This window comes from Taudactylus pleione, unplaced genomic scaffold, assembly GCF_031769625.1.
Source record: "Taudactylus pleione unplaced genomic scaffold, aTauple2 ptg002170l, whole genome shotgun sequence".
In the NCBI taxonomy this organism is placed as follows: domain Eukaryota; kingdom Metazoa; phylum Chordata; class Amphibia; order Anura; family Myobatrachidae; genus Taudactylus; species Taudactylus pleione.
Genome location: NW_028286564.1, coordinates 182,501 through 207,748, shown reverse-complemented (window position 1 = coordinate 207,748; position 25,248 = coordinate 182,501). Strand labels below are relative to the sequence as shown.

At 44.5% G+C, this 25,248-nt stretch overlaps 1 protein-coding gene across 1 annotated transcript in view; it reads right to left on the bottom strand.

The window, feature by feature from the left end:
* The window catches only part of LOC148433693 (proton-coupled zinc antiporter SLC30A2-like), a 104,448-nt gene extending 80,171 nt beyond the window's left edge, over window positions 1-24,277 (bottom strand). Inside the window, exons 1-3 of the mRNA XM_088465826.1 lie at window positions 24,141-24,277; window positions 2,361-2,566; window positions 2,136-2,282 (exon numbers count right to left, since the gene is read on the bottom strand). Of these exons, the coding sequence (XP_088321952.1) occupies window positions 2,136-2,282; window positions 2,361-2,566; window positions 24,141-24,214 (427 nt within the window). The 5' untranslated portion in view covers window positions 24,215-24,277. The remainder of the gene's footprint in view (window positions 1-2,135; window positions 2,283-2,360; window positions 2,567-24,140) is intronic.
* Window positions 24,278-25,248: the final 971 nt, after the last annotated feature.

Below are 25,248 nucleotides of genomic sequence, written 5' to 3'. Positions count from 1 at the left end.
AATATGTTCCCCTGTGTATTATTACATCTTCTGTGTGTGGGGTATAATATGTTCCTCTGTGTTGTATTATGCCTTCTGTGTGTGGGGTAGAATAGGTTCCCCTGTGTATTATTACATCTTCTGTGTGTGGGGTATATGTTCCACTGTGTATTATTACATCTTCTGTGTTTGGGGTATAATATGTTCCCCTGTGTATTATTACATCTTCTGTGTGTGGGGTATAATATGTTCCTCTGTGTAGTATTATGCCTTCTGTGTGTGGGGTAGAATATGTTCCTCTGTGTATAATTACATCTTCTGTGTGTGGGGTATAATATGTTCCCCTGTGTAGTATTATGCCTTCTGTGTGTGGGGTATAATATGTTCCCCTGTGTATTATTACATCTTCTGTGTGTGGGGTATAATATGTTCCTCTGTGTAGTATTATGCCTTCTGTGTGTGGGGTAGAATATGTTCCTCTGTGTATAATTACATCTTCTGTGTGTGGGGTATAATATGTTCCCCTGTGTAGTATTATGCCTTCTGTGTGTGGGGTAGAATATGTTCCCTGTGTATTATTACATCTTCTGTGTGTGGGGTATAATATGTTCCTCTGTGTAGTATTATGCCTTCTGTGTGTGGGGTATAATATGTTCCCCTGTGTATTATTACTTCTTCTGTGTTTGGGGTATAATATGTTCCTCTGTGTATTATTATGCCTTCTGTGTGTGAGGTATAACATGTTCCTCTGTGTATTTTTATGCCTTCTGTGTGTGGTGTATAATATGTTCCTCTGTGTATTATTACATCTTCTGTGTGTGGGGTATATTATGTTCCCCTGTGTATTATTACATCTTCTGTGTGTGGGGTAGAATATGTTCCCTGTGTATTATTACATCTTCTGTGTGTGGGGTATAATATGTTCCTCTGTGTAGTATTATGCCTTCTGTGTGTGGGGTATAATATGTTCCCCTGTGTATTATTACATCTTCTGTGTTTGGGGTATAATATGTTCCTCTGTGTATTATTATGCCTTCTCTGTGTGGTGTATAATAAGTTCCTCTGTGTATTATTATGCCTTCTCTGTGTGGGGTATAATATGTTCCTCTGTGTATTATTATGCCTTCTGTGTGTGGGGTATAATATGTTCCTCTGTGTATTATTATGCCTTCTGTGTGTGGGGTATAATATGTTCCTCTGTGTATTATTATGCCTTCTGTGTGTGGGGTATAATATGTTCCACTGTGTATTATTACATCTTCTGTGTGTGGGGTATAATATGTTCCTCTGTGTAGTATTATGCCTTCTGTGTGTGGGGTAGAATATGTTCCCCTGTGTATTATTACATCTTCTGTGTGTGGTGTATAATAAGTTCCTCTGTGTATTATTATGCCTTCTCTGTGTGGGGTATAATATGTTCCTCTGTGTATTATTATGCCTTCTGTGTGTGGGGTATAATATGTTCCTCTGTGTATTATTATGCCTTCTGTGTGTGGTGTATAATATGTTCCTCTGTGTATTATTATGCCTTCTGTGTGTGGTGTATAATATGTTCCTCTGTGTATTATTATGCCTTCTGTGTGTGGTGTATAATATGTTCCTCTGTGTATTATTATGCCTTCTGTGTGTGGTGTATAATATGTTCCTCTGTGTATTATTATGCCTTCTGTGTGTGGTGTATAATATGTTCCTCTATGTATTATTATGCCTTCTGTGTGTGGTGTATAATATGTTCCTCTGTGTATTATTATGCCTTCTGTGTGTGGTGTATAATATGTTCCTCTGTGTATTATTATGCCTTCTGTGTGTGGTGTATAATATGTTCCTCTGTGTATTATTATGCCTTCTGTGTGTGGTGTATAATATGTTCCTCTGTGTATTATTATGCCTTCTGTGTGTGGTGTATAATATGTTCCTCTGTGTATTATTATGCCTTCTGTGTGTGGGGTATAATATGTTCCTCTGTGTATTATTATGCCTTCTGTGTGTGGGGTATAATATGTTCCTCTGTGTATTATTATGCCTTCTGTGTGTGGGGTATATGTTCCTCTGTGTAGTATTATGCCTTCTGTGTGTGGGGTATAATATGTTCCTCTGTGTAGTATTATGCCTTCTGTGTGTGGAATATATTTAGTTTGGCTACAGCAGACACTCACCTGAGCGGTGCCAGCCAAACGTCATGGTCTTTGTTGGTGGTCGGGTTGAGATCCACAAGGAGAAGATGCTGACACACATACTGCCCAGATCAGTAAGGAGATGTGCTGCGTCTGTCATGATGGCCAGACTATGGGCAATATACCCCCCTAGAAGACGAAGGACACATCAGGAAAAAGTACTTTGTAATTCACAAAAACAGTGAAAAGTATCTCCTCAATAGTTACCTACAACCTCCCCGACCATGAAGAGGAAACACACGCCACAGGCAAAGTACAGCTTCCTCCGAGCTTGCAGCTTCTGCTGACTGTCCGAGGAGATGCTTGGTCCATGGCAGTGTCGGGACACCGATCTCTCCAACTCAATGGACACTGCCGAACCTCCATTCTGAAAGGGAAATCCTGGGAACAGATCCTTGCTCGCTGTGAAAAGACTGAGATGGCGAGAAGGAGGAATATTATGGTGCCAATCGCAAGTGCAATAGGTGGTAACTGTATGTCTGCTATAATGGATGTGTGTCGTTATGTCAGAGACACGCAAGCTTTGGGCTAAGGCCTTCAGCAGTTTCCCTGAATTTGGTTTTGGGTTAATACTTTCTATTGGGATCCACCACTGATGGAGTCCCAGAATAATGGGCCCCAGGTGTGCACTGTGTCATTTCCTCATTATGGAACTTAATGAACAAATCTGTGATGTCACCAGACTGGTGCAATGATTTATGGTGGTGTCACCAGACTGGTGCAATGATTTATAGTGGTGTCACCAGACTGGTGCAATGATTTATGGTAGTATCACCGGACTGGTGCAATGATTTATGGTGGTGTCACCAGACTGATGCAATGATTCATGGTGATGTCACCAGACTGGTGCAATGATTTATGGCGGTTGTCTCCAGACTGGTGCAATGATTTATGGTGGTGTCACCGGACTGGTGCAATGATTTATGGTGGTGTCACCAGACTGGTGCAATGATTTATGGCGGTGTCACCGGACTGGCGCAATGATTTATGGTGGTGACACCAGACTGGTGTAATGTTTCATGTGATATATTCACTCATATGTAGTTCTGTCTAGATTAGTGTGAAATAGTAAATCCATAGCACAAGCCTAGTGTAGATGTCACAACCAGGACCTGGTTACAAGGCTGCTGGGGACAGGATTGTGGTGCTAGGGACTGTAAGTTATGGATTCCATTGTAAACCAGAGACTGGAAAGAACTAGTATAGGGTACATAATAAATCTGTAGGTGACATGGAAGGGCTTCATCAGATGAGGGCTTCTTAGCTGGAAGAGCCCTGCTGTGTCCTCTGAGATCTGGAAGGCCCCTGTACATGGGGTATGAGGAAGTGTTCCCTTCAGTGAAGCAGCCATACACATCAGCACACACCAGAAGATGCTTAAATCTATGATAAAGGTGTAAGGAAGAGGCTTAGGAGAACAGACAGTGAGGTAGAGCTTTGGAAGTCTAGGACACCCTAAGCCCAATGGCTTGCTTAAGGGATTCAAAGAGCTTTGCAAAAATGTTTCACTATAACACAGGAGACCTACCAGGTAAATTCCAGAAACACCATAGAGGTCCAGTCATCCCTACACAGAGTTTTCCACCCCGCTGTGACTATCCTCTACCTGATATCTGGTAGGGATCGGAGCCAATGCTGGAAGCAGCCACAGGGATTGAGCACCATCGAGCAATTCCTGCATTTCATGCCCGTTGAGATTAGGATGGTTGATAGCAAACTAGGCAGCCTGCTCCAGGGTTTTCTACTTCTGAAAACCTATCTAGTGAATAGCCTCCACTGTAATATCACCCAGCCATTGACTAATCTGACAGCTAAAAAGTGCACCAAGACCATGGTGTAGGTGCCCAGTGTGAGTTGGATTTAACTAAACTGAAGGTGCATCAGCCTCAAGCTCCTGTGCTGGCTGCCCCAGACTTCCAAAGGTGGGTTCTGGTGTGAACCAGTGCCAAGATATGACCGGAACACCCAACAATATCTCCCAAATATTGTCTGGATTGAAAAATGGCCTATGTGACCATAAAAAAAAAAACCTTGTCCAATATATACTCTAAAACCTTCAACGTTCTCTTTTTGGCCGGGAGCTTCGGTGAGAACTTTGGATAACCACCTTAGTTGGCTCCACTAAACTGCTGGGGGCATGCAGGGTGGCCCATCTTTCTTGTCAATGTTACATGAGTTATATAAATTTATCACCACTGAGTGGTACATTTTGCTATGGGGCCCTGGCTGGGAGAAATGGGCAACGTATAAGATGGTCAAGCGTCATATTTCACAAATGGGGCATAGATCACAGCAATACAGGTCTCTTGTGGCAGAATGATGTGGACTGTCAAGGCAGCTGCCCACCAGGCACTATGACTGCTGCCCACCAGGCACTATGACTGCTGCCCACCAGGCACTATGACTGCTGCCCACCAGGCACTATGACTGCTGCCCACCAGGCACTATGACTGCTGCCCACCAGGCACTATGACTGCTGCCCACCGGGTACTATGACTGCTGCCCACCGGGTACTATGACTGCTGCCCACCTGGGACTATGACTGCTGCCCACCAGGCACTATGACTGCTGCCCACCAGGCACTATGACAGCTGCCCACCAGGCACTATGACTGCTGCCCACCAGGCACTATGACTGCTGCCCACCAGGCACTATGACTGCTGCCCACCAGGCACTATGACTGCTGCCCACCAGGGACTATGACTGCTGCCCACCAGGCACTATGACTGCTGCCCACCAGGCACTATGACTGCTGCCCACCGGGTACTATGACTGCTGCCCACCGGGTACTATGACTGCTGCCCACCAGGTACTATGACTGCTGCCCACCAGGCACTATGACTGCTGCCCACCGGGTACTATGACAGCTGCCCACCAGGCACTATGACAGCTGCCCACCAGGTACTATGACTGCTGCCCACCAGGTACTATGACTGCTGCCCACCAGGCACTATGACTGCTGCCCACCAGGCACTATGACAGCTGCCCACCAGGCACCGGCCACGACAGAACAGGAAAAACGTGGCACACCGTATACAATGTTAAAGGCAGAACAGCACTTAGGGCCACATGTAATAGAGCCCGAGAACAAACTCACATGGTTTTCAGACTCAAATAAACTCTCACGATATAAAATCTCATCCAGATTATTCCCAATTTTGAAGATAAAACTCGACCAACATGAAGTTACTGCTAAACTCTCACCCTATTACATAAGATAGATTATGGAGGATATGTGTGTGCTGTATAGAGGGGACGTAATTGGGTAGGATAGCTTATGGAGGATATGTGTGTGCTGTATAGAGGGGATGTAATTGGGTAGGATAGGTTATGGAGGATATGTGTGTGCTGTATAGAGGAGATGTAATTGGGTAGGATAGCTTAAGAGGATATGTGTGTGCTGTATAGAGGGGATGTAATTGGGTAGGATAGGTTATGGAGGATATGTGTGTGTGCTGTATAGAGGGGATGTAATTGGGTAGGATAGGTTATGGAGGATATGTGTGTGCTGTATAGAGGGGATGTAATTGGGTAGGATAGGTTATGGAGGATATGTGTGTGCTGTATAGAGGGGATGTAATTGGGTAGGATACATTATGGAGGATATGTGTGTGCTGTATAGAGGGGACGTAATTGGGTAGGAAAGATTATGGAGGATATGTGTGTGTGTTGTATAGAGGGGATGTAATTGGGTAGGATAGATTATGGAGGATATGTGTGTGCTGTATAGTGGGGATGTAATTGGGTAGGATAGCTTATGGAGGATATGGGTGTGCTGTATAGTGGGGATGTAATTGGGTAGGATAGCTTATGGAGGATATGTGTGTGCTGTATAGTTGGGATGTAATTGAGTAGGATAGCTTATGGAGGATATGTCTGTGCTGTATAGAGGGGATGTAATTGGGTAGGATAGCTTATGGAGGATATGTGTGTGCTGTATAGAGGAGATGTAATTGGGTAGGATAGCTTATGGAGGATATGTGTGTGTGCTGTATACAGGGGATGTAATTGGGTAGGATAGCTTATGGAGGATATGTGTGTGCTGTATAGTGGGGATGTAATTGGGTAGGATAGCTTATGGAGGATATGTGTGTGCTGTATAGTGGGGATGTAATTGGGTAGGATAGCTTATGGAGGATATGTGTGTGCTGTATAGTGGGGATGTAATTGGGTAAGATAGCTTATGAAGGATATGTGTGCTGTATAGTGGGGATGTAATTGGGTAGGATAGCTTATGGAGGATGTGTGTGTGCTGTATAGTGGGGATGTAATTGGGTAGGATAGCATATGGAGGATATGTGTGTGCTGTATAGTGGGGATGTAATTGGGTAGGATAGCTTATGGAGGATATGTGTGTGCTGTATAGTGGGGATGTAATTGGGTAGGATAGCTTATGGAGGATATGTGTGTGCTATATAGAGCGGATGTAATTGGGTAGGATAGCTTATGGAGGATACGTGTGTGCTGTATAGAGGGGATGTAATTGGGTAGGATAGCTTCTGGAGGATATGTGTGTGCTGTATAGAGGGGATGTAATTGGGTAAGATAGCTTATGGAGGATATGTGTGTGCTGTATAGAGAGGATGTAATTGGGTAGGATAGCTTATGGAGGATATATGTGTGCTGTATAGAGGGGATGTAATTGGGTAGGATAGCTTATGGAGGATATGTGTGTGCTGTGTAGAGAGGATGTAATTGGGTAGGATTGCTTATGGAGGATATGTGTGTGATGTATAGAGGAGATGTAATTGGGTAGGATAGCTTATGGAGGATATGTGTGTGCTGTGTAGAGGGGATGTAATTGGGTAGGATAGCTTATGGAGGATATGTGTGTGCTGTATAGAGGAGATGTAATTGGGTAGGATAGATTATGGAGGATATGTGTGTGCTGTATAGTGGGGATGTAATTGGGTAGGATAGATTATGGAGGATATGTGTGTGCTATATAGAGGGGATGTAATTGGGTAGGATAGCTTATGGAGGATATGTGTGTGCTGTATAGAGCGGATGTAATTGGGTAGGATAGCTTATGGAGGATATGTGTGTGCTGTATAGTGGGGATGTAATTGGGTAGGATAGCTTATGGAGGTTATGTGTGTGCTGTATAGTGGGGATGTAATTGGGTAGGAAAGGTTATGGAGGATATGTGTGTGCTGTATACAGGGGATGTAATTGGGTAGCATAGCTTATGGAGGATATGTGTGTGCTGTATAGTGGGGATGTAATTGGGTAGGATAGCTTATGGAGGATATGTGTATGTGCTGTATAGTGGGGATGTAATTGGGTAGGATAGCTTATGGAGGATATGTGTGTGCTGTGTAGAGGGGATGTAATTGGGTAGGATAGCTTATGGAGGATGTGTGTGTGCTGTATAGAGTGGATGTAATTGGGTAGGATAGCTTATGGAGGATATGTGTATGCTGTATAGTGGGGATGTAATTGGGTAGGATAGCTTATGGAGGATATGTGTGTGTGCTGTATAGAGGGGATGTAATTGGGTAGGATAGCTTATGGAGGATATGTGTGTGCTGTATAGAGGATGTAATTGGGTAGGATAGCTTATGGAGGATATGTGTGTGCTGTATAGAGGGGATGTAATTGGGTAGGATAGCTTATGGAGGATGTGTGTGTGCTGTATAGTGGGGATGTAATTGGGTAGGACAGCTTATGGAGGTTATGTGTGTGCTGTATAGTGGGGATGTAATTGGGTAGGATAGCTAATGGAGGATATGTGTGTGCTGTATAGAGGATGTAAATGGATAGGATAGATTATGGAGGATATGTGTGTGGTGTATAGAGGGGATGTAATTGGGTAGGATAGCTTATGGAGGATATGTGTGTGTGCTGTATAGAGGGGATGTAATTGGGTTGGATAGCATATGGAGGATATGTGTGGGCTGTATAGAGGGGATGTAATTGGGTATAATAGATTATGGAGGATATGTGTGTGCTGTATAGAGGGGATGAATTTGGGTAGGATAGCTTATGGAGGATATGTATGTGCTGTATAGTGGGGATGTAATTGGGTAGGATAGATTATGGAGGATATGTGTGTGCTGTATAGTGGGGATGTAATTGGGTAGGATAGCTTATGGAGGATATGTGTATGTGCTGTATAGTGGGGATGTAATTGGGTAGGATAGCTTATGGAGGATATGTGTGTGCTGTGTAGAGGGGATGTAATTGGGTAGGATAGCTTATGGAGGATGTGTGTGTGCTGTATACAGTGGATGTAATTGGGTAGGATAGCTTATGGAGGATATGTGTATGCTGTATAGTGGGGATGTAATTGGGTAGGATAGCTTATGGAGGATATGTGTGTGTGCTGTATAGAGGGGATGTAATTGGGTAGGATAGCTTATGGAGGATATGTGTGTGCTGTATAGTGGGGATGTAATTGGGTAGGATAGCTTATGGAGGATATGTGTGTGCTGTATAGTGGGGATGTAATTGTGTAGGACAGATTATGGAGGATATGTGTGTGCTGTATAGTGGGGATGTAAGTGGGTAGGATAGCTTATGGAGGATATGTGTGTGCTGTATAGAGGGGATGTAATTGGGTAGAATAGATTATGGAGGATATGTCTGGGCTGTATAGAGGGGATGTAATTGGGTAGAATAGATTATGGAGGATATGTGTGTGCTGTATAGTGGGGATGTAATTGGGTAGGATAGCTTATGGAGGATATGTGTGTGTGCTGTATAGAGGGGATGTAATTGTGTAAAATAGATTATGGAGGATATGTGTGTGCTGTATAGTGGGGATGTAATTGGGTAGGATAGCTTATGGAGGATATGTGTGTGCTGTATAGTTGGGATGTAATTGGGTAGGATAGCTTATGGAGGTTATGTGTGTGCTGTATAGAGGGGATGTAATTGGGTAGGATAGCTTATGGAGGATATGTGTGGGCTGTATAGTGGGGATGTAATTGGGTAGGATAGATTATGGAGGATATGTGTGTGCTGTATACAGGGGATGTAATTGGGTAGGATAGCTTATGGAGGATATGTGTGTGTGCTGTATAGAGGGGATGTTATTGGGTAAAATAGATTATGGAGGATGTGTGTGCTGTATAGAGGGGATGTAATTGGGTAGGATAGCTTATGGAGGTTATTTATGTGCTGTATAGAGGGGATGTAATTGGGTAGGATAGCTTATGGAGGATATGTGTGTGCTGTATAGAGGGGATGTAATTGGGTAGGATAGCTTATGGAGGTTATGTGTGTGCTGTATAGAGGGGATGTAATTGGGTAGGATAGCTTATGGAGGATATGTGTGGGCTGTATAGTGGGGATGTAATTGGGTAGGGCAGATTATGGAGGATATGTGTGTGCTGTATACAGGGGATGTAATTGGGTAGGATAGCTTATGGAGGATATGTGTGTGTGCTGTATAGAGGGGATGTTATTGGGTAAAATAGATTATGGAGGATGTGTGTGCTGTATAGAGGGGATGTAATTGGGTAGGATAGCTTATGGAGGTTATTTATGTGCTGTATAGAGGGGATGTAATTGGGTAGGATAGCTTATGGAGGATATGTGTGTGCTGTATAGAGGGGATGTAATTGGGTAGGATAGCTTATGGAGGATATGTGTGTGCTGTATAGAGGGGATGTAATTGGGTAGGATAGGTTATGGAGGATATGTGTGCTGTATAGTGGGGATGTAATTGGGTAGGATAGCTTATGGAGGATATGTGTGCTGTATAGAGGGGATGTAATTGTGTAGGATAGCTTATGGAGGTTATTTATGTGCTGTATAGAGGGGATGTAATTGGGTAGGATAGCTTATGGAGGATATGTGTGTGCTGTATAGAGGGGATGTAATTGGGTAGGATAGCTTATGGAGGATATGTGTGTGCTGTATAGTGGGGATGTAAATGGGTAGGATAGCTTATGGAGGTTATTTATGTGCTGTATAGAGGGGATGTAATTGGGTAGGATAGCTTATGGAGGATATGTGTGTGCTGTATAGAGGGGATGTAATTGGGTAGGATAGCTTATGGAGGATATGTGTGTGCTGTATAGAGGGGATGTAATTGGGTAGGATAGCTTATGTAGGTTATTTATGTGCTGTATAGAGGGGATGTAATTGGGTAGGATTGCTTATGGAGGATATGTGTGTGCTGTATAGTGGGGATGTAATTGGGTAGGATAGCTTATGGAGGATATGTGTGTGCTGTATAGTGGGGATGTAATTGGGTAGGATAGCTTATGGAGGATATGTGTGTGCTGTATAGTGGGGATGTAATTGTGTAGGATAGATTATGGAGGATATGTGTGTGCTGTATAGTGGGGATGTAAGTGGGTAGGATAGCTTATGGAGGATATGTGTGTGCTGTATAGAGGGGATGTAATTGGGTAGAATAGATTATGGAGGATATGTGTGTGCTGTATAGTGGGGATGTAATTGGGTAGGATAGCTTATGGAGGATATGTGTGTGCTGTATAGTTGGGATGTAATTGGGTAGGATAGCTTATGGAGGTTATGTGTGTGCTGTATAGAGGGGATGTAATTGGGTAGGATAGCTTATGGAGGATATGTGTGGGCTGTATAGTGGGGATGTAATTGGGTAGGATAGATTATGGAGGATATGTGTGTGCTGTATACAGGGGATGTAATTGGGTAGGATAGCTTATGGAGGATATGTGTGTGTGCTGTATAGAGGGGATGTTATTGGGTAAAATAGATTATGGAGGATGTGTGTGCTGTATAGAGGGGATGTAATTGGGTAGGATAGCTTATGGAGGTTATTTATGTGCTGTATAGAGGGGATGTAATTGGGTAGGATAGCTTATGGAGGATATGTGTGTGCTGTATAGAGGGGATGTAATTGGGTAGGATAGCTTATGGAGGTTATGTGTGTGCTGTATAGAGGGGATGTAATTGGGTAGGATAGCTTATGGAGGATATGTGTGGGCTGTATAGTGGGGATGTAATTGGGTAGGGCAGATTATGGAGGATATGTGTGTGCTGTATACAGGGGATGTAATTGGGTAGGATAGCTTATGGAGGATATGTGTGTGTGCTGTATAGAGGGGATGTTATTGGGTAAAATAGATTATGGAGGATGTGTGTGCTGTATAGAGGGGATGTAATTGGGTAGGATAGCTTATGGAGGTTATTTATGTGCTGTATAGAGGGGATGTAATTGGGTAGGATAGCTTATGGAGGATATGTGTGTGCTGTATAGAGGGGATGTAATTGGGTAGGATAGCTTATGGAGGATATGTGTGTGCTGTATAGAGGGGATGTAATTGGGTAGGATAGGTTATGGAGGATATGTGTGCTGTATAGTGGGGATGTAATTGGGTAGGATAGCTTATGGAGGATATGTGTGCTGTATAGAGGGGATGTAATTGTGTAGGATAGCTTATGGAGGTTATTTATGTGCTGTATAGAGGGGATGTAATTGGGTAGGATAGCTTATGGAGGATATGTGTGTGCTGTATAGAGGGGATGTAATTGGGTAGGATAGCTTATGGAGGATATGTGTGTGCTGTATAGTGGGGATGTAAATGGGTAGGATAGCTTATGGAGGTTATTTATGTGCTGTATAGAGGGGATGTAATTGGGTAGGATAGCTTATGGAGGATATGTGTGTGCTGTATAGAGGGGATGTAATTGGGTAGGATAGCTTATGGAGGATATGTGTGTGCTGTATAGAGGGGATGTAATTGGGTAGGATAGCTTATGTAGGTTATTTATGTGCTGTATAGAGGGGATGTAATTGGGTAGGATTGCTTATGGAGGATATGTGTGTGCTGTATAGTGGGGATGTAATTGGGTAGGATAGCTTATGGAGGATATGTGTGTGCTGTATAGTGGGGATGTAATTGGGTAGGATAGCTTATGGAGGATATGTGTGTGCTGTATAGTGGGGATGTAATTGTGTAGGATAGATTATGGAGGATATGTGTGTGCTGTATAGTGGGGATGTAAGTGGGTAGGATAGCTTATGGAGGATATGTGTGTGCTGTATAGAGGGGATGTAATTGGGTAGAATAGATTATGGAGGATATGTGTGTGCTGTATAGTGGGGATGTAATTGGGTAGGATAGCTTATGGAGGATATGTGTGTGCTGTATAGTTGGGATGTAATTGGGTAGGATAGCTTATGGAGGTTATGTGTGTGCTGTATAGAGGGGATGTAATTGGGTAGGATAGCTTATGGAGGATATGTGTGGGCTGTATAGTGGGGATGTAATTGGGTAGGATAGATTATGGAGGATATGTGTGTGCTGTATACAGGGGATGTAATTGGGTAGGATAGCTTATGGAGGATATGTGTGTGTGCTGTATAGAGGGGATGTTATTGGGTAAAATAGATTATGGAGGATGTGTGTGCTGTATAGAGGGGATGTAATTGGGTAGGATAGCTTATGGAGGTTATTTATGTGCTGTATAGAGGGGATGTAATTGGGTAGGATAGCTTATGGAGGATATGTGTGTGCTGTATAGAGGGGATGTAATTGGGTAGGATAGGTTATGGAGGATATGTGTGCTGTATAGTGGGGATGTAATTGGGTAGGATAGCTTATGGAGGATATGTGTGCTGTATAGAGGGGATGTAATTGTGTAGGATAGCTTATGGAGGTTATTTATGTGCTGTATAGAGGGGATGTAATTGGGTAGGATAGCTTATGGAGGATATGTGTGTGCTGTATAGAGGGGATGTAATTGGGTAGGATAGGTTATGGAGGATATGTGTGCTGTATAGTGGGGATGTAATTGGGTAGGATAGCTTATGGAGGATATGTGTGCTGTATAGAGGGGATGTAATTGTGTAGGATAGCTTATGGAGGTTATTTATGTGCTGTATAGAGGGGATGTAATTGGGTAGGATAGCTTATGGAGGATATGTGTGTGCTGTATAGAGGGGATGTAATTGGGTAGGATAGCTTATGGAGGATATGTGTGTGCTGTATAGTGGGGATGTAAATGGGTAGGATAGCTTATAGAGGATATGTGTGTGCTGTATAGAGGGGATGTAATTGGGTAGGATAGCTTATGGAGGATATGTGTGTGCTGTATAGAGGGGATGTAATTGGGTAGGATAGGTTATGGAGGATATGTGTGCTGTATAGTGGGGATGTAATTGGGTAGGATAGCTTATGGAGGATATGTGTGCTGTATAGAGGGGATGTAATTGTGTAGGATAGCTTATGGAGGTTATTTATGTGCTGTATAGAGGGGATGTAATTGGGTAGGATTGCTTATGGAGGATATGTGTGTGCTGTATAGTGAGGATGTAATTGGGTAGGATAGCTTATGGAGGATATGTGTGTGCTGTATAGTGGGGATGTAATTGGGTAGGATAGCTTATGGAGGATATGTGTGTGCTGTATAGAGGGGATGTAATTGGGTAGGATAGCTTATGGAGGATATGTGTGTGCTGTATAGTGAGGATGTAATTGGGTAGGATAGCTTATGGAGGATATGTGTGTGCTGTATAGAGGGGACGTAATTGGGTAGGAAAGATTATGGAGGATATGTGTGTGTGTTGTATAGAGGGGATGTAATTGGGTAGGATAGATTATGGAGGATATGTGTGTGCTGTATAGTGGGGATGTAATTGGGTAGGATAGCTTATGGAGGATATGGGTGTGCTGTATAGTGGGGATGTAATTGGGTAGGATAGCTTATGGAGGATATGTGTGTGCTGTATAGTTGGGATGTAATTGAGTAGGATAGCTTATGGAGGATATATGTGTGTGCTGTATACAGGGGATGTAATTGGGTAGGATTGCTTATGGAGGATATGTCTGTGCTGTATAGAGGGGATGTAATTGGGTAGGATAGCTTATGGAGGATATGTGTGTGCTGTATAGAGGAGATGTAATTGGGTAGGATAGCTTATGGAGGATATGTGTGTGTGCTGTATACAGGGGATGTAATTGGGTAGGATAGGTTATGGAGGATATGTGTGCTGTATAGTGGGGATGTAATTGGGTAGGATAGCTTATGGAGGATATGTGTGCTGTATAGAGGGGATGTAATTGTGTAGGATAGCTTATGGAGGTTATTTATGTGCTGTATAGAGGGGATGTAATTGGGTAGGATAGCTTATGGAGGATATGTGTGTGCTGTATAGAGGGGATGTAATTGGGTAGGATAGCTTATGGAGGATATGTGTGTGCTGTATAGTGGGGATGTAAATGGGTAGGATAGCTTATGGAGGTTATTTATGTGCTGTATAGAGGGGATGTAATTGGGTAGGATAGCTTATGGAGGATATGTGTGTGCTGTATAGAGGGGATGTAATTGGGTAGGATAGCTTATGGAGGATATGTGTGTGCTGTATAGAGGGGATGTAATTGGGTAGGATAGCTTATGTAGGTTATTTATGTGCTGTATAGAGGGGATGTAATTGGGTAGGATTGCTTATGGAGGATATGTGTGTGCTGTATAGTGGGGATGTAATTGGGTAGGATAGCATATGGAGGATATGTGTGTGCTGTATAGAGAGGATGTAATTGGGTAGGATAGCTTATGGAGGATATGTGTGTGCTGTATAGAGGGGATGTAATTGGGTTGGATAGCTTATGGAGGATATGTGTGTGCTGTATAGAGGGGATGTAATTGGGTAGGATAGCTTATGGAGGATATGTGTGTGTGCTGTATAGTGGGGATGTTATTGGGTAAAATAGATTATGGAGGATGTGTGTGCTGTATAGTGGGGATGTAATTGGGTAGGATAGCTTATGGAGGATATGTGTGTGCTGTATAGTGGGGATGTAATTGGGTAGGATAGCTTATGGAGGATATGTGTGTGCTGTATAGAGGGGATGTAATTGGGTAGGATAGCTTATGGAGGTTATTTATGTGCTGTATAGAGGGGATGTAATTGGGTAGGATAGATTATGGAGGATATGTGTGTGTGCTGTATAGAGGGGATGTAATTGGGTAGTATGGTTTATGTAGGTTATGGGGCATATTCAATTGAGCGCGAGGTTTAGCGAGGAAAAAACCTTGCGCCCCTCGTGCCTAATTTTGGATTACCGTGGGTATGCTCGCACCCGATTCCCGCAGTATCCAATTAAAAAAAAGTGGTCACAGCTGAAAACCCTGTGCCGCGTAAAAAAACCCAAAAAGATTCTGCACTTACGGTAATACTGTATGAGAGATGGGTGGTAATATGAGAGTGTGTGAGGTGGGTGTAGGTAAGTCTCTCAGGAAGCTGGTAGGGAATTACAGATTTTAGTTAGGCGTGGGATGAGCAAAGGAGACAGATCTAATTATCTGTGAGGGAATAGGATGAATACGAGAGTTATTAGTGTAGGAAGATGAATTGTGTGTAAATGCTCCAATATTGACTAAAGGTAATTTTTTTGTATTTGATGTAATTATTGGTTATTTTCAATCAATTTTGCAACTTAGAGATTTAATAAAGTTAAAATAGACTATAAATTCGAATATAAAACAGGCATCCCGGCCAAAACAGAACATCGATACTTCCACATAGACCACTACAGGCATACCTTATTTACTAACAGATTTAAAATCGACTACAATACTGACATTGAAATCCCAAAGTAAATGCTAATGCCTGAGGCCGGAGATTCTGCAGAGTGTAAGCTCCTCAGCACAGAGATCAGTCACACAGCTGGGATCAGGTTACTGTGTAATGTATAATGTCAGGGTCACACGCTGGGATAGGTCACATCTATATGTACAGTGACAGCAGAGTGTAAGCTCCTCAGCACAGGGATCAGTCACACAGCTGGGATCAGGTTACTGTGTAATGTATAATGTCAGGGTGACACGCTGGGATAGGTCACATCTATATGTACAGTGACAGCAGAGTGTAAGCTCCTCAGCACAGGGATCAGTCACACAGCTGGGATCAGGTTACTGTGTAATGTATGATGTCAGGGTCACACGCTGGGATAGGTCACATCTATATGTACAGTGACAGCAGAGTGTAAGCTCCTCAGCACAGGGATCAGTCACACAGCTGGGATCAGGTTACTGTGTAATGTATAATGTCAGGGTCACACGCTGGGATAGGTCACATCTATATGTACAGTGACAGCAGAGTGTAAGCTCCTCAGCACAGAGATCAGTCACACAGCTGGGATCAGGTTACTGTGTAATGTATAATGTCAGGGTCACACGCTGGGATAGGTCACATCTATATGTACAGTGACAGCAGAGTGTAAGCTCCTCAGCACAGAGATCAGTCACACAGCTGGGATCAGGTTACTGTGTAATGTATAATGTCAGGGTCACACGCTGGGATAGGTCACATCTATATGTACAGTGACAGCAGAGTGTAAGCTCCTCAGCACAGAGATAAGTCACACAGCTGGGATCAGGTTACTGTGAAATGTATAATGTCAGGGTCACACGCTGGGATAGGTCACATCTATATGTACAGTGACAGCAGAGTGTAAGCTCCTCAGCACAGGGATCAGTCACACAGCTGGGATCAGGTTACTGTGTAATGTATAATGTCAGGGTCACACGCTGGGATAGGTCACATCTATATGTACAGTGACAGCAGAGTGTAAGCTCCTCAGCACAGGGATCAGTCACACAGCTGGGATCAGGTTACTGTGTAATGTATAATGTCAGGGTCACACGCTGGGATAGGTCACATCTATATGTACAGTGACAGCAGAGTGTAAGCTCCTCAGCACAGAGATAAGTCACACAGCTGGGATGAGGTTACTGTGTAATGTATAATGTCAGGGTCACACGCTGGGATAGGTCACATCTATATGTACAGTGACAGCAGAGTGTAAGCTCCTCAGCACAGAGATCAGTCACACAGCTGGGATCAGATTACTGTGTAATGTATAATGTCAGGGTCACACGCTGGGATAGGTCACATCTATATGTACAGTGACAGCAGAGTGTAAGCTCCTCAGCACAGGGATCAGTCACACAGCTGGGATCAGGTTACTGTGTAATGTATAATGTCAGGGTCACACGCTGGGATAGGTCACATCTATATGTACAGTGACAGCAGAGTGTAAGCTCCTCAGCACAGGGATCAGTCACACAGCTGGGATCAGGTTACTGTGTAATGTATAATGTCAGGGTCACACGCTGGGATAGGTCACATCTATATGTACAGTGACAGCAGAGTGTAAGCTCCTCAGCACAGGGATCAGTCACACAGCTGGGATCAGGTTACTGTGTAATGTATAATGTCAGGGTGACACGCTGGGATAGGTCACATCTATATGTACAGTGATAGCAGAGTGTAAGCTCCTCAGCACAGGGATCAGTCACACAGCTGGGATCAGGTTACTGTGTAATGTATAATGTCAGGGTCACACGCTGGGATAGGTCACATCTATATGTACAGTGACAGCAGAGTGTAAGCTCCTCAGCACAGGGATCAGTCACACAGCTGGGATCAGGTTACTGTGTAATGTATAATGTCAGGGTGACACGCTGGGATAGGTCACATCTATATGTACAGTGACAGCAGAGTGTAAGCTCCTCAGCACAGGGATCAGTCACACAGCTGGGATCATGTTACTGTGTAATGTATAATGTCAGGGTCACACGCTGGGATAGGTCACATCTATATGTACAGTGATAGCAGAGTGTAAGCTCCTCAGCACAGAGATCAGTCACACAGCTGGGATCAGGTTACTGTGTAATGTATAATGTCAGGGTCACACGCTGGGATAGGTCACATCTATATGTACAGTGACAGCAGAGTGTAAGCTCCTCAGCACAGGGATCAGTCACACAGCTGGGATCAGGTTACTGTGTAATGTATGATGTCAGGGTCACACGCTGGGATAGGTCACATCTATATGTACAGTGACAGCAGAGTGTAAGCTCCTCAGCACAGAGATCAGTCACACAGCTGGGATCAGGTTACTGTGTAAAGTATAATGTCAGGGTCATACGCTGGGATAGGTCACATATATATGTACAGTGACAGCAGAGTGTAAGCTCCTCAGCACAGGGATCAGTCACACAGCTGGGATCAGGTTACTGTGTAATGTATAATGTCAGGGTCACACGCTGGGATAGGTCACATCTATATGTACAGTGACAGCAGAGTGTAAGCTCCTCAGCACAGAGATCAGTCACACAGCTGGGATCAGGTTACTGTGTAATGTATAATGTCAGGGTCACACGCTGGGATAGGTCACATCTATATGTACAGTGATAGCAGAGTGTAAGCTCCTCAGCACAGGGATCAGTCACACAGCTGGGATCAGGTTACTGTGTAATGTATAATGTCAGGGTGACACGCTGGGATAGGTCACATCTATATGTACAGTGACAGCAGAGTGTAAGCTCCTCAGCACAGGGATCAGTCACACAGCTGGGATCAGGTTACTGTGTAATGTATAATGTCAGGGTCACACGCTGGGATAGGTCACATCTATATGTACAGTGACAGCAGAGTGTAAGCTCCTCAGCACAGGGATCAGTCACACAGCTGGGATCAGGTTACTGTGTAATGTATAATGTCAGGGTCACACGCTGGGATAGGTCACATCTATATGTACAGTGACAGCAGAGTGTAAGCTCCTCAGCACAGGGATCAGTCACACAGCTGGGATCAGGTTACTGTGTAATGTATAATGTCAGGGTCACACGCTGGGATAGGTCACATCTATATGTACAGTGACAGCAGAGTGTAAGCTCCTCAGCACAGGGATCAGTCACACAGCTGGGATCAGGTTACTGTGTAATGTATAATGTCAGGGTCACACGCTGGGATAGGTCACATCTATATGTACAGTGACAGCAGAGTGTAAGCTCCTCAGCACAGGGATCAGTCACACAGCTGGGATCAGGTTACTGTGTAATGTATAATGTCAGGGTCACACGCTGGGATAGGTCACATCTATATGTACAGTGACAGCAGAGTGTAAGCTCCTCAGCACAGGGATCAGTCACACAGCTGGGATCAGGTTACTGTGTAATGTATAATGTCAGGGTGACACGCTGGGATAGGTCACATCTATATGTACAGTGACAGCAGAGTGTAAGCTCCTCAGCACAGGGATCAGTCACACAGCTGGGATCAGGTTACTGTGTAATGTATAATGTCAGGGTCACACGCTGGGATAGGTCACATCTATATGTACAGTGACAGCAGAGTGTAAGCTCCTCAGCACAGGGATCAGTCACACAGCTGGGATCAGGTTACTGTGTAATGTATAATGTCAGGGTCACACGCTGGGATAGGTCACATCTATATGTACAGTGACAGCAGAGTGTAAGCTCCTCAGCACAGGGATCAGTCACACAGCTGGGATCAGGTTACTGTGTAATGTATAATGTCAGGGTCACACGCTGGGATAGGTCACATCTATATGTACAGTGACAGCAGAGTGTAAGCTCCTCAGCACAGGGATCAGTCACACAGCTGGGATCAGGTTACTGTGTAATGTATAATGTCAGGGTCACACGCTGGGATAGGTCACATCTATATGTACAGTGACAGCAGAGTGTAAGCTCCTCAGCACAGGGATCAGTCACACAGCTGGGATCAGGTTACTGTGTAATGTATAATGTCAGGGTCACACGCTGGGATAGGTCACATCTATATGTACAGTGACAGCAGAGTGTAAGCTCCTCAGCACAGGGATCAGTCACACAGCTGGGATCAGGTTACTGTGTAATGTATAATGTCAGGGTCACACGCTGGGATAGGTCACATCTATATGTACAGTGACAGCAGAGTGTAAGCTCCTCAGCACAGGGATCAGTCACACAGCTGGGATCAGGTTACTGTGTAATGTATAATGTCAGGGTCACACGCTGGGATAGGTCACATCTATATGTACAGTGACAGCAGAGTGTAAGCTCCTCAGCACAGGGATCAGTCACACAGCTGGGATCAGGTTACTGTGTAATGTATAATGTCAGGGTCACACGCTGGGATAGGTCACATCTATATGTACAGTGACAGCAGAGTGTAAGCTCCTCAGCACAGGGATCAGTCACACAGCTGGGATCAGGTTACTGTGTAATGTATAATGTCAGGGTCACACGCTGGGATAGGTCACATCTATATGTACAGTGACAGCAGAGTGTAAGCTCCTCAGCACAGGGATCAGTCACACAGCTGGGATCAGGTTACTGTGTAATGTATAATGTCAGGGTCACACGCTGGGATAGGTCACATCTATATGTACAGTGACAGCAGAGTGTAAGCTCCTCAGGAACAATAGATGAGGAATAACAGACACCAATGTGGATATTCCAGTACAGAGTGGACGAGTCATTAATCAGGAGAGGGGGGCGGCCAGGCGTGAAATTACAGGATCACCAATGTTCTGCCGTTTATAGACTCCCCATTATCTTATGGTCTATGGGAAATCTCACAGCACATCTGTGTGTCCTCTACATTGTTCCCTTATTACACAATGTATAACGGGTGATGGGAGCAGGATGTATAACGGGTGACATCAGGGTGATGGGAGCAGGATGATATCAGGGTGATGGGAGCAGGGTGACATCAGGGTGATATCGGGGTGATGGGAGCAGGATGTATAACGGGTGATGGGAGCAGGATGTATAACGGGTGACATCAGGGTGATAGGAGCAGGATGATATCAGGGTGATGGGAGCAGGGTGACATCAGGGTGATATCGGGGTGATGGGAGCAGGATGTATAACGGGTGATATCGGGGTGATGGGAGCAGGATGTATAACGGGTGACATCAGGGTGATGGGAGCAGGATGATATCAGGGTGATGGGAGCAGGGTGACATCAGGGTGATATCGGGGTGATGGGAGCAGGATGTATAACGGGTGATATCGGGGTGATGGGAGCAGGATGTATAACGGGTGACATCAGGGTGATGGGAGCAGGATGATATCAGGGTGATGGGAGCAGGGTGACATCAGGGTGATATCGGGGTGATGGGAGCAGGATGTATAACGGGTGATATCGGGGTGATGGGAGCAGGATGTATAACTGGTGACATCGGGGTGATGGGAGCAGGGTGTATAACGGGTGATATCAGGGTGATGGGAGCAGGGTGATATCAGAGTGATAGGAGCAGGATGTATAACGGGTGACATCGGGGTGATGGGAGCAGGGTGTATAACGGCTATCAGGGTGATGGGAGCAGGATGTATAACGGGTGATATCGGGGTGATGGGAGCAGGATGTATAACGGGTGACATCGGGGTGATGGGAGCAGGGTGTATAACGGGTGATATCAGGGTGATGGGAGCAGGGTGATATCAGGGTGATGGGAGCAGGATGTTTAATCAGGGTGATGGGAGCAGGATGTATAACGGGTGATATCAGGGTGATGGGAGCAGGGTGATATCAGGGTGATGGGAGCAGGATGTTTAATCAGGGTGATGGGAGCAGGATGTATAACGGGTGATATCAGGGTGATGGGAGCAGGATGTATAACGGGTGATATCATGGTGATGGGAGCAGGATGTATAATCAGGGTGATGGGAGCAGGATGTATAACGGGTGATATCAGGGTGATGGGAGCAGGATGTATAACGGGTGTTATCAGGGTGATGGGAGCAGGGTGATATCAGGGTGATGGGAGCAGGATGTATAACGGGTGATATCGGGTTGATGGGAGCAGGGTGATATCAGGGTGATGGGAGCAGGATGTATAACGGGTGATATCAGGGTGATGGGAGCAGGATGTATAACGGGTGATATCAGGGTGATGGGAGCAGGATGTATAACGGGTGATATCAGGGTGATGGGAGCAGGATGTATAATCAGGGTGATGGGAGCAGGATGTATAACGGGTGATATCAGGGTGATGGGAGCAGGGTGATATCAGGGTGATGGGAGCAGGGTGATATCAGGGTGATGGGAGCAGGATGTATAACGGGTGATATCGGGGTGATGGGAGCAGGGTGTATAACAGGTGATATCAGGGTGATGGGAGCAGGGTGATAGGAGCAGGATGTATAACGGGTGATATCGGGGTGATGGGAGCAGGATGTATAACGGGTGACATCGGGGTGATGGGAGCAGGGTGTATAACGGGTGATAGGGTGATATCAGGGTGATGGGAGCAGGATGTATAACGGGTGATATCAGGGTGATGGGAGCAGGATGTATAACGGGTGACATCAGGGTGATGGGAGCAGGATGTATAATCAGGGTGATGGGAGCAGGATGTATAACGGGTGATATCAGGGTGATGGGAGCAGGATGTATAACGGGTGATATCAGGGTGATGGGAGCAGGGTGATATCAGGGTGATGGGAGCAGGATGTATAACGGGTGATATCGGGGTGATAGGAGCAGGATGTATAACGGGTGACATCGGGTTGATGGGAGCAGGGTGTATAACGGGTGATATCAGAGTGATGGGAGCAGGATGTATAACGGGTGACATCGGGGTGATGGGAGCAGGGCGTATAACGGCTGATATCAGGGTGATGGGAGCAGGGTGATATCAGGGTGATGGGAGCAGGATGTATAACGGGTGATATCAGGGTGATGGGAGCAGGATGTATAACGGGTGATATCAGGGTGATGGGAGCAGGGTGATATCAGGGTGATGGGAGCAGGGTGTATAACGGGTGACATCAGGGTGATGGGAGCAGGATGTATAACGGGTGATATCAGGGTGATGAGAGCAGGGTGTATAACGGGTGATATCAGGGTGATGGGAGCAGGATGTATAACGGGTGACATCAGGGTGATGGGAGCAGGGTGATATCAGGGTGATGGGAGCAGGATGTATAATCAGGGTGATATCAGGGTGATGGGAGCAGGGTGTATAACGGGTGACATCAGGGTGATGGGAGCAGGATGTATAATCAGGGTGATGGGAGCAGGGTGTACAACGGGTGATATCAGGGTGATGAGAGCAGGGTGTATAACGGGTGATATCAGGGTGATGGGAGCAGGATGTATAACGGGTGACATCAGGGTGATAGGAGCAGGATGTATAATCAGGGTGATATCAGGGTGATGGGAGCAGGGTGTATAACGGGTGATATCAGGGTGATATCAGGGTGATGGGAGCAGGGTGTATAACGGGTGATATCAGGGTGATGAGTGCAGGGTGTATAACGGGTGATATCAGGGTGATGGGAGCAGGATGTATAACGGGTGACATCAGGGTGATAGGAGCAGGATGTATAATCAGGGTGATATCAGGTTGATGGGAGCAGGATGTATAATCAGGGTGATATCAGGGTGATGGGAGCAGGGTGTATAACGGGTGATATCAGGGTGATATCAGGGTGATGGGAGCAGGGTGTATAACTGGTGATATCAGGGTGATGAGAGCAGGGTGTATAACGGGTGATATCAGGGTGATGGGAGCAGGATGTATAACGGGTGACATCAGGGTGATAGGAGCAGGATGTATAATCAGGGTGATATCAGGGTGATGGGAGCAGGATGTATAATCAGGGTGATGGGAGCAGGATGTATATATACAGAGAAACTGAGTGCAGGGTAACTCGGGTGAGATATATGATGCCGGGTGTATATGGGATGTAGTACAGTATATATTATATATATAATCAGGGTGGCTGCAGTATAGTGAGGAGGAGGAGAAGGGTGATGCCGGGTGTATCTATATGGGGTGTAAGGCGCATGGTTTATATACTTATATAGAGTGTAGCCGGGCGTCGGGTTTGTATATGGGTGGGAAGTGTGTATATATATACATATATATATATGGGGTGTGTATATATGGGGAAGGTATATATGGGGTGTATATATATGGGGTGTGTATATATGGGAAGTGTGTACAGTATGTATATTATATATATATATATATATATATATATATAGGGTGTGTATATATGGGGAATGTATATATATGGGGTGTATATATATGGGGTGTGTATATATGGGGAATGTATATATATGGGGTGTATATATATGGGGTGTGTATATATGGGGAATGTATATATATGGGGTGTGTATATATGGGGAATGTATATATATGGGGTGTGTATATATGGGAAGGTATATATGGGAAGGTATATATGGGAAGTGTGTACAGTGTGTATATAATATATATATTTGGGGCTCCGGGTGTCACTGACCGTGGGATCCTGAGTCCTGTGCTCCGGGTCTCCCCCACCAGTCTCCGGGTCTCTGAGTCGCCCCCCGGCTCCATCCTCCCATGTCCCGCCGGCTGCCGGTGCCTGTGTCCCGCACTCTCCGTGTGACAGAGGTGACCCCGCTGCGCTATGTACTATGCGGGATCTGCCAGCTCTGATCCGGGGGAGACTGCGGCGATGAGCGGGCGATGCGGGGCCGCCTCTCACCAGGGTGATTAGTAAATAGCTGTATTGTGCTGCAGCCCCCTCTATATACCCTTCCCCTGTATAACACACAGACATATATATATATATATATATATATATATATATCCCCTGTATAACACACAGACATATATATATATATCCCGTATAACATACAGACATATATATATATATCCCCTGTATAACATACATCCATCCCCTGTATAACATATATATTATATATCTACCTGCACCATCCCCTGTATAACATATATATTATATATCTACCTGCACCATCCCCTGTATAACATATATATTATATATCTACCTGCACCATCCCCTGTATAACATATATATTATATATCTACCTGCACCATCCCCTGTATAACATATATATTATATATCTACCTGCACCATCCCCTGTATAACATATATATTATATATCTACCTGCACCATCCCCTGTATAACATATATATTATATATCTACCTGCACCATCCCCTGTATAACATATATATTATATATCTACCTGCACCATCCCCTGTATAACATATATTATATTTCTATCTGCCTCCATCCCATGTATAACATATAGATTATATATCTCCCTGCCTCCATCCCCTGTATAACATATATATTATATATCTACCTGCTTCCATCCCCTGTATATTTCCATCCCCTGTATAACATATATATTATATATCTACCTGCCTCCATCCCCTATATATATCCATCCCCTGTATAACATATATATTATATATATCTCCCTGCCTCCATCACCTATATAACATATAATATATATATATATATATATATATATCACTGTCTCCCATCTATAACAAATATTATATATATATATATATATATATATATATCCCTACCTCCATCCCATGTATAACATACATATT